General features: G+C 43.6%; 1 protein-coding gene and 1 long non-coding RNA gene across 3 annotated transcripts; one reads left to right on the top strand and one right to left on the bottom strand.

Annotated features, from left to right (window-relative positions):
* Positions 1-2,942: 2,942 nt before the first annotated feature.
* LOC133916656 (molybdate transporter 2) lies at positions 2,943-5,670 on the bottom strand. Of its 2 annotated transcripts, none has more exons than XM_062360439.1 (2): positions 4,170-5,670; positions 2,943-3,713 (listed from the first exon to the last, which is right to left on the bottom strand). In XM_062360439.1, the coding sequence occupies exon 1, from the start codon at positions 5,581-5,583 to the stop codon at positions 4,198-4,200; it is 1,386 nt and encodes a 461-aa protein (XP_062216423.1). In that variant the 5' UTR covers positions 5,584-5,670; the 3' UTR covers positions 2,943-3,713; positions 4,170-4,197. The 2 variants fall into 2 exon arrangements, with proteins under 2 accessions (XP_062216423.1, XP_062216414.1); XM_062360430.1 differs by having other exon boundaries at positions 2,943-3,691.
* Positions 5,671-7,908: 2,238 nt separating this feature from the next.
* LOC133916648 (uncharacterized) lies at positions 7,909-10,495 on the top strand. Its single transcript, XR_009909526.1, has 2 exons — positions 7,909-9,472; positions 10,192-10,495. It is a non-coding gene; the product is annotated as an uncharacterized LOC133916648 (long non-coding RNA).
* Positions 10,496-10,507: the final 12 nt, after the last annotated feature.

The raw sequence follows: 10,507 nt of genomic DNA, 5'->3' as shown, positions 1-10,507 counted from the left end.
AGGTCTATGGCATCTAGGTTTCTCACTTGTCCTACCCCTAGCACTGCTCACATCTCGTCTCATCCTCACACTTATACAACCCCAATATTTGTTTTCATTGTGAAAGTAATTAATTCCTATACTCGTGAACGATGGAACATTTCACCGCTTAACTTCTATCAGTGGCATATGCATTGCTAAGCATATCGGATAATTTTAAGTTGAACAACGACATGTTATACCCGGGTTACAAGGAAAGGAAACATCAGTAGTTCAAGGTAGAAAATACATCAATATATGTTCTACCCACAAAATCCGACACATACTCGCTAACATGCATAACATATATATGCTTAGACTCCACATGATCCAACATATGAGTTGAAATATGCTTAGATGCTTGTCTTGGTGCACAATTTCTTCACAAACAATATCATAATCAGGTTCCACGTAAAGAATATCCCTATCACTCTTCACTTTGTTGAATGCTAAAAGAAAAAAATGATGCATTACAATTAACGTGACGAAATGATATGATACATGCACCGAATGCCATAAAAATGTGCAAGGAGATGAGGTACTAAGTAAAGAACATAATGGAATAAGAATCATATGAATTGAAGTGTGAAAGCTCATGCTATAAAAGATTTATTTAAGGTATATTCAAAAAGGACCGTAATTAAGCTAGCTATCAAGATTAAATGAGATTCACAATTTAAACAATACTTCCATACCAAAGTATATTTTTCTTAGGTAGCACTGATCATAACATGAATTATCCAAGTTATTTCATAATTTTAGGACATGGTATTAATTAACTGTGATTTAATTAAGATGAAACACATTTAGTTAATTAATTAATTTTTAAAAAGCATTTTATTGAGTTTCAAAAAATTTACATGTAGTTCATACTCATACAAAGCTAACACAACTAGTTTAATGATTTTGGAGTTCGTATGAATTAACTACAAAATATACAAGCTATCAGCAAAGTTAATAAAAAAGAAAAACCTTTGTTGAATAGTAAATCCGGAAGCTCCGGGTATCGGAACCTCCGGGTGAGGTTCCGAGTGAGGGTTCTCTATTAAAAATTTCTTCGATTAATCCAGAATCTCCAGATTATAGCATAACACGAGTTTTTTGACGATTCATCGGATGATTCAACTTGCTTGTCTCTACCCAACCTACCTAAACATGCATATGCACTAAATCATTGGTTCTAGACATACTTTACCCACTCTACAAACAAGAATCAGGCACTCTACCTCATCTAAACATCTCTTCTAGCTCTTTTGCCTCAAGAACATTGATGGCTTCACCATTCTTTGATTGCAGCTTCGAAACTCGAAATCCAACCAAACCCAACACACATTCACAGCAAGAGAACCTATGAGACTCACCCAAAGTCTTGTTGGAGGTTGGGGAATGTCGGTTGGGGAAGATCGGAGGGAAAAGCTTGGAGAAGAGGAAGAAGGCCTGCCGAAATTTAGAAAAATGAGGTGATTAAAATAATTTGCACTTCTTCAAATATTTATGCATATGAGAATGAATTGAATGGATGAGAAGCTAATGATCTAGGGAACACCATGGCATCACATACATACCTTGCTTTTTACTCCTCGAGGGGGGATCGGGGAGAAAGGGAGAGAGCTTGAGGGAGGGCTACTGCCTTTTTCCTTGGATGTTCGGTTGGGGAGAGGGAGAGGAGTGTGAGCACGTGAGAGTGAGAGAGTGAGGGAGTGAGGGGGCACAGTGGGGCCGCTGTAGCCCAAGGAGATGAATGAAGGGTAGGTGTAGCGAAAATAACCCCATTAGGTCATGATTGTGATCTTGGTGATTAATGATAATATAGTCAATGAGACTAACATATTTGTCAAGAATATATGTTAGTAGATCTCATAGATGTAATACATGAAGAAGCCACCATAGCCGAGACAAAGTTGGACTAAATTGAAAAAATCACAGGAAGATTTTCCTCACCAGATGTTCCGGTGCTCTGGGTGTTGAACTCATCGGAGCATATTTGACAAAGGAGAGAGAGGCCTGAAGACCTCACTATAAGGTCCGGTGATAAGAGAAGATACACATTGGAGCATTTTGTCGAGAGAAGGTTGCAGCCATTGAAGTTGAAGATCAAAGCATCGGATGCTTCGGTGATCAATTTGTTGTAGACAACGGACAATAAACAGTACAAAAGAGGCAGAACGAAGTTCAACGCATCGGATGGTTCGGTGATGAAGACTGTGCACATCGGAGCATTATTTCTAGAGAGGGTTGTATTGGCTCAGTTGGCTGAAGTCAACTCACCGGATAATTCGGTAATAAAGTAATGTGCACCAGATACTTTCACCGGAGCAATTTACACATAAAAGAAGGAAAAGCTTGGATGGCTCAGGATAACTCACCGGATAGTCCAGTGATGGAGATGAAGTATATACCGAAATATCTTGTGTTCACATAGGCTTGAGTGGGGTTCCAACAACTAGTTTGTGAGAGTGTTAACACTGGATGAAACTTTTCTGAGTTGTTAGGTTAACGGCTAGTGCGTGAGTTTGAGTCAATAAATACTCTTTCACTCAGTCATTTATATGTGTGGCATGCTCCTGGAGTCTAGAGGAAACTCATACACCTTTAAGAAAAAATACAGGCCACCAAAGTGCTTAAAATGATTATCTAAGCTCTCCTCCTAGCTTAAAGAGGTGTTGATATCGCTGAGAGCTACCACGAACACCGAGCAACGAAACTCTCCAAATTGATTATCTAGAAGTAAGGGAATTCAAAACCCCATCACATAAACATGTGTATGCAAATTTTATGCCTCTGGAAACAAGAAAAATGACCTCGTAAGGTGTTCAAATTTCAGCCAAAAAACCAAAACGAAAATCAAAACCAGAAACTGAAAAACTTGCAAACTTGCAAGGGAACCAATATAGAGAAACTAGAAGGAGGGGAATTTAAGCATATGCAAAAATATAAACTTAATTACTCAAAGAGGCCAGCCCTATCTTAGGCGGATTATAAAGATTTATCTCTCAAAACTCTCACCTATTACGTAGGCTAAGGACTCATCCTTCTCTCCTCTAAAACCCTAGCTCTAAACTCTCAAATGGGTGGCACAAAGGAGTTCAAGTAGCTGGTTCAAACTCACTCATAGCCCTACCCCTCTATTTATATCCCCTTTATTTATAGACCTAGGAAACTTGACCCCTAAGTTTTCTAGTTTTTTCTCAAAATACCCCTCTTGTAGTATACTTCTACCTACCACCGAGTGTATTTTGGTTTATTTTCTTCTCCATTCATCGGGCGCCCGTGGCGCCTTCACGACTTAGCTTCACTTCGACGCAAGCTTCGCGATAGTGCCACGTACTCCTCCAGTTCTCCCACGGTTTTGAGGCCAAACCGCGAAACCGCCTGTACGCTTCTCAAAGCGTGACTCGTCGCCTTGCTTACACCTTAAGCAAGCGTTTCAATGTCGATGCGTGTACTTCGTCATGCGATCCTGACCGCCGACAAGTCTCTCCTGCTCCCGATCCCTCTGGCCACCTTGTCACTTGCACCGGCATCTCCTTCGTTTGACTTTGTCAACACGCCGTCTTTATTCGGCTTCCATACTTTGCTTGACCTCCACGTGTTTAGCTAGAATTATCCTTGACTCCACTCGGTCTCCTTAATCGTCCGGCACCAAGCACTCCGCTTGGTCCCGATCATCCCGCTGTCGACCGTCAAGTTGCACACTATGAGACAAACAAACACATATCTCTAACTCCAATTCTAGTAGTTCATAATCAATATGCTCAAATAAAATCCCAAATCAATTCAAATCACATCAAAGCTCATGCAAAACCGAATATCATCGAGCCAAATAAATATCAATATCAATCACTTATCATAAATAAACTAAGATACATTTTAATTTAGTTCCTCATCTACTGTATAGGTTATAGGATTGCTAAGTCTCAATAAAACATGGGATGGTCCCAGACATAGAAAAGTATGTTGCATTCTATGGCTATTGTACATGAGGAAACATGAAGAGGCCACGCATGTCCGTGCAGGAGACAGACATTCTCCATGGTGCACTGAAACTCGCTGTAAAAGATGTCCCATAATTCTCCGTGCATATTTTTCAGGGAAAAAAAATCTGACAAACTGTCTCATGAGTATGAATCGATCCTACGTTGTTCTTGTACCTTCAATTCGTATGTTGTATGTTCTTGATCAAGCATCTTCGTCACCATCTCGTCCAACTTTGTTCCCGGTTTGCTGCTGGCCAGCGCCCCAACGACCGACGAGCCCTCGGTAGTCCACGTCCCTGAGGCGCAGCAGCAGGTACAGTACAATCCCCGAGATGAAACCCAGCGCGGCGCTCGAGCCCGTGAGCGACACGCTGGCGCAGATGAGCATGACGAAGGACTCCTCTTTAGTACCCATGTCGCGCGACGCCATGGCGAGCTCGATCCCGGAGAAGAGCAGCATGACGCCCAGTATCCCTATAGGGAACTGCCCGAGAATCCTAACGAACGAGTTGCCGAACACGAGCCCGAGCGCCAGCTTACCGATGGCCAGGAACACCACGGACGCGCCGCTCCGACCGCCGAACCTGTACTGCCCCGCTAGCCCGCCCGCGCCGTGGCAACAGGGCATGGCGCCGAACCAGCAGCCCACGAAGTTCATGAGCCCGACGCTCACCGACACCCTCGCCGGAGAGAGCTCGGCCCGTTCGGGGAACAGATCCGACGAGAGCTTGCACACGGCGATGACAGAGTTCAGCACGGACAGCGGGAGCTGCGGCACGGCGCCTTCCCAGAACCCGATCTTGAAATCGTCCCACGTTATCTTGACCAGCCGCAGCGGCGCCGGCCCAAAGCGAAGGCCTTGCACGATCGACGGGTCACGGACGAAACAGAGCACCAGGCCGAGCGCGAACACGATAAGCGCCGCCGGGACGCGGCTGCAGGAGCGGCGGCGGCGTCTCGTGCCGTCCGTGCCGACGTCCTCATCGTCGCCAGAGCCGGTGGCGAGGATGATGAATAGCAGCGCGGCGAGCGCGAGGACCAATCCGTCGAGGCCAAGGAGGGAACGCGGCACGGAGGTGGAAGCAGAGGAGGAGTGGGAGAAGTCCTGGACGTAGCGGATGTACTTGACGGCGGTGAAGGCGAAGGAGAGTCCCTGCGAGAGCTGGATGCCACGCACGACAGGGAGCGGGAGGAGACGGTAGATGTAGGTCATGAGGCCGGTGGCGCCGAGGAACAGCAGGACGGCGGCGACGGCGAGCCCGGCAGACATGATCTGCGGGACGGTGAGGTGCGCCGAGGAGAGCGCGACGGCGGCGATAGACTTCATGGGCTGCACGGGCATGGGGATGCCGAAGATGAAGCCCGTGGCGAAGTTGTAGAGCGCGGTGAAGATGAGCGTGGTGCCGAGGTCAAGGTGGGACGCCAGCGACAGCGCGAGCACGATGGGGATGTAGGTGCCCAGGTCGCCCACCGCGCCGCCCAGCTCCGACCAGACGGACGTCTTGAGGCGGATAGAGGGTGGGAGAAACCCAAGGCAGCGGCCGCCGTCCTCGCCGGCGAGGAGCGGCTGGCCGGAGGCGGATGCCATGAGTGTCAACGACTTTGTTTGGATGTTTCTGGTGCGTCTGGGCTTAGCGTGCACGTTTCTGACCGGTGGATGGCTCGGCTGCTCCACCGGGCTAATATAATAGGCGCGGCTGGTGTTCCTATCAAGACTTCAATACCAAGACGCAATCTAGATGCTGTTTGTTGAATATGATGAACAAATATGGTTAATTGTAAATATGATGACTAAGGCTGCGTTTGGATCATGAGAATTTAACTGATTCCTACTACAATTTAACTGATTCTATTTGAATCCTTGCAAACAAGTCTTGAAGGACATTGTCATCAAGACTGAGGCCCTTTTGTCTGAAAACATATCACTATCGATTTGCGTAGTCACACGATATACCTTTCAGAAATTGATCTAGACATGGTTGGAATATCCTTCACCAGTAGCTCATTCTATTCATCTTCTCTTTGATATTTTGAACAGCGTCTTTCTTTCGTGTCGATTTCCTTGTCGCATGTCTAATGATAGTGATGGAATTTACTCTCCGGCTTTATTATTTGGATTCCTCTCCACTTGGATGCTCATACTACTATTGATTACTTGTGCCGAATATGACATCGTTGACGCTTGTATTGATATCTTAGAACGGTACCAGCCACTCTTACAAAAAGAGTGAATAAGAAGATATTTCTGGTAATTATTCGAGGACATAATTAAAAAATGCACGGGCATGATTTAGATTTATATCATGTACACATATTTTTAGTAAAAAAAATATAAGCATGAGCATTTCATTCTATTTTTGGACTTTTTTTACATTTGGATTTGCAACACTTATCTATGATTCATTTCAATGCGTGACAAAAAAAAGTAGGAAGCATTTGATTAAAAAAAATATTTGTTCGTCTTCCTCTTAAATGCAGTTATGTAAGTAATTTTGTAAAAAATCATAAGCAAATTAGAATAGATCCGTGAGCAATTTAAGAAATAGTTTAAGGAAATTCAGATCGTGTGTTCAACAAATTTTGTGAATAAATTAGAACTGTTCAAACACAATATCAGATCTAGCTACTATGTATTTTCAATATAAAAAATAAGAATAATTTATGAACAAACTGTGATTTGTATACTTTCAAAGCAAGTTTTGCCAAAATTCTAAAATTAACAAGCAAATTAGTTGAATACTACAAGCAACTTGATGCATTCTCATCAGCAAATCCATACAATTCGATATACAAATCCTTGCTGGGCCTAACAATTGGCTCCTGGCCTGCAGCAACCGAAGCAGGTGGATAACGTGACGACGCCATGGGAGCCGGCCCGCTCGTAACCACCCAAAATGCTCATATTCAGACATTTTTTTACTAAAAATAGGTATCATATCATAAGTTTAAAGCATTCATGTGCAGTTTTTAGATTTTACCATTATTCGAACTTGTAATGCTTCTCCGCTTGGTTACTAGCCTTGTCGACAACAAAGTTATTAGAAAATTTTGGCTTGCCAAAAAAGTGTGGCTAAAAAAAATCCCAAACAACAAATATGACAAAACTAGTTAAGAAACCGAGTGTGTGATGTGTGAACCAGGGACTAATGAAGTGTGTCTTGTTACAATTGTGGAAATCAACCAAACACTTACTGAAAAAAGAGAGTTACTAATTTTCAACTGATTGAAAATAATTGATTTTACAGTTGACACATATGAGCTCTTAGATCTTCATCCGACGAACAACCATATTTCTTCAACCTTAGCCTGAGAACATCTCTCTTTCTTCAACCTCTAGCGTGATAACATCTCTCTCTTCTCCACTGCGCAGAGCACCTCGCTCTCCTGCCCTGGATGCCTCCTCCCGTCTCCTATGGCATCCCTGCCGTCAACCTGCTCTCCTGCTATACTAGCTATTTCAGCTCGCACCCGCTCAGACTCTTTCCAACCTATGATTTCTCCTCCTCCAGCAGCAAGCGATGTCCCTGCTTGCCCCTGGCATCCGCCACCACCACGGGCTGACCTACCTCCCATGACCTCCCTCTAATTCTGGCACTGATGAAACTTTGATAAGCTAATGTCACCCACTAATCCAATGGGACTTCATCGACTGAAAATTTGCACAATTCTGTCATGTGAAGCAAGGGTTGTATGACAAAGTTTAGTTGTGGAAAAGTTAACAGGAAAACAAATAGGCCCTTATACATCTATAAAAGACTTAAAAGTTTATTACTTCTTTTGCCCCTACGCACTGTTCCACTGTTCACGGTCCCTCCAGCCCATTTTGGCCGTCTGATCTGAGGCTTAGAGAGCGATCTGGCCATCCGTCCACCTGTGTCACATGGTTTTCCTTTCCTGCCCTCGCTGCTGATCTCCAATCGTGTATCAATCCCCTTCTCCTCCCGATCCCTTCTTTCCCTTCGCCTACAAGTTCTTCCTCACCTCGCCTCAATCCCCTCCGCCCCCGTTCGCCCAACCACGGCTCCTCTGCTCCCAGCGACGGCAGCCCCGGTCGACGCCCCTACTAGCGACAGCAACCCCGCCCAGCGGCCCTCCCCCTGCTTCGTCCCGCCGCTCCACCTGGGACCACCCTCCTTCGTCGTGCCCAATTCAAGTTTCAGGTGGCCGCGGCTACGTGGCTGGCCGATCGCCTCTATCCATCCATTCCGTGAGGTGATTCCACGGCTTGCTCGGTTCCACCGCACTTGCATCTCCTCTCTAATCTACTTATTTGGGCGTGCTGCGCAGTGCCGCTAGGGCCATCCGCTTGCCGAATTGCTATGTAAGCCCCAGATGGACCCGTCTGCTTGCCGGGATGTCAGTAGTACATTAGTTTTAGTTTCTCTCTTTCATTTCCCTGTCAGACTCATTGATTTTACTGGTTACCTACAATGCATATTTATTTGACCAGGTAATGTAATAGTCTATGTTTGTCTAAAAAGTAGAACCAATGTTCTATTCCGATTGCTAAATTAGATTTGATAATTGTTTTCTTCCTTTGTAATGAAGTTTGAAAATTGACCGTCTCCATACAGATTTCTTCTCCAATATGCTCGCTTTAGCAAGTTGGCACACTGATTATATATGGTTTTATCTTTGTTGGGTTCCTTATAATTACGTCAGTTTGGAAGTGAATGGTTCTATTTTTTGGGTAGGATTTCAAGGTAGTCTGAAAGAGGCATGAAGGGCCGTTAAGTATGCCATTAAGCATGGGGTCTTCCATTTGGGATTTATGTTCTTCGGTTGCAGATTTGTAGCGTTTGCTTCCCGTATTCAATATAGTTCCTACTGAGAAGTTTCTTTTGTGGAAGCAGGTAAGTTATAGCTGTAGGCTCAGAACAAGGTTAGTAATATTATATTTTTTTTACACACGCCGATGCATGGAGAGTAACATAATGCATGTGCCTTCCACCGTGATTGCTGCTGAGGGATTACTACTGTGTTAAGCTTCATGAAAAGTCACGTAATGTCCTTTTTTTGTTGAGCCAAGACAGGATGCTCTTCATGTAGTTTGGTACAATAAACATGTTTCTTTTATGATTATGCTTCATCATATGATGTATGATTACACACAAGTTTGTTTATAGTTTTGCAGCCTGCTTATACATGGTTTCACCCTCTTTTCTTGGATTTCTCAGTCGGTGTGCTCCTTACATTACTAGATTATATTGAAGTATTAAGTTAATTACATATGCCCTAGAGTCTGTTGTCCAACTCTTTAAGCACAATTCCAGGGTAGTTTCAAGGTGCCTTGAGGGACTATTACCACTTGCTTTTTCTTTTATGATTTCTATCACTGGGAAGCAGTTATTACATCATGTTTCTTATCGTCGGTTGTGGTTGCCGTTGCACTGATATCATGTCTTCACCTCCTGAAAAATCGCTGCCTAATCGACACCGTACACGGAGCCAGGCCATACTTGCTTCCTCACCTTCAGGTTTGTGATTTATTATATATCCTTGCCATTTTTGTTCAGCTCTAGATTTACATTTGAACTTCAGCACCTTTTGCATACTTGTAAAGTTATTTGCTCCAGACTATATATACCCAGTGCAGTAAATAATAGCTTTATGAATTTTTTTAGAGCTATAATACCATACTAATCATTATGCGGATTTTACTATACAAATCAAAGTAACGTCACCTTCAGAGAGACTACAGACCTACAAAACATTATCAAATTGTGGATGGATTTCAGCTATGTATTGTATTTCTTTTCTTTTTTTTCATCTACGTCATAAGAGCTCTGCAGTTCAACTCCTCTACATACTAGGCTAACAACACGGTGATTGATATCACTGGCAGTCCTATTTCTGTAGTCCATCCTAGCCATGTCATGTGTAATGAATGTTTGCAGCTTGGACTAGCATGGAGTAGCGACCGAGTTCTTTTGTTGTTATTATAAGCTTCAGTTATGACTGTTTACCTTATATTAAGTGAATGAAGACATTTGTCATCCGATGAGCTGTTACATATTGTGATATCCAGCTCAGTTTGTCTCCCCTGTCAAGCTCAAACTACTCTGGACACACATTATCCATGTAGTATACCATTTTTTCTTTCACTTTTATGGTTTGGTTGCCGTTAAATTTGTGTAGAAAAATTATGGTCTATAGGTTTTCACGTTCTATCATATTGCTCACCTGCTTTGTGTAGAAGAGAAGAGTGGGTGCTATTCATGTTGGATGGAACCGTTATCTGGTCTCATGCCATTTGAAAGTGACCTTGTGTCTGGTCTGCTCCAACAGAAAGATCATAACTTGGTTAATTGCTATATAGGTAGTCTGCACCAAGCCAATATCAAGACTTAAATTCCGCTGGTGTGCTCTCTCCTACAGCAAAGAATGATGTGCACTAAGTAGCACTAGCACCCACGGATGTGTAATTTGGGATCTACCTCGACCAATACTTGCGATTTGTAAACCATACAATATGTTGTTCAAATTAGAAGATTGCGATACTCCCTAGATTG

This window comes from Phragmites australis, chromosome 1, assembly GCF_958298935.1.
Source record: "Phragmites australis chromosome 1, lpPhrAust1.1, whole genome shotgun sequence".
Taxonomy (NCBI): Eukaryota; Viridiplantae; Streptophyta; class Magnoliopsida; order Poales; family Poaceae; genus Phragmites; species Phragmites australis.
This window is presented reverse-complemented; position numbering and strand designations above follow the sequence as displayed.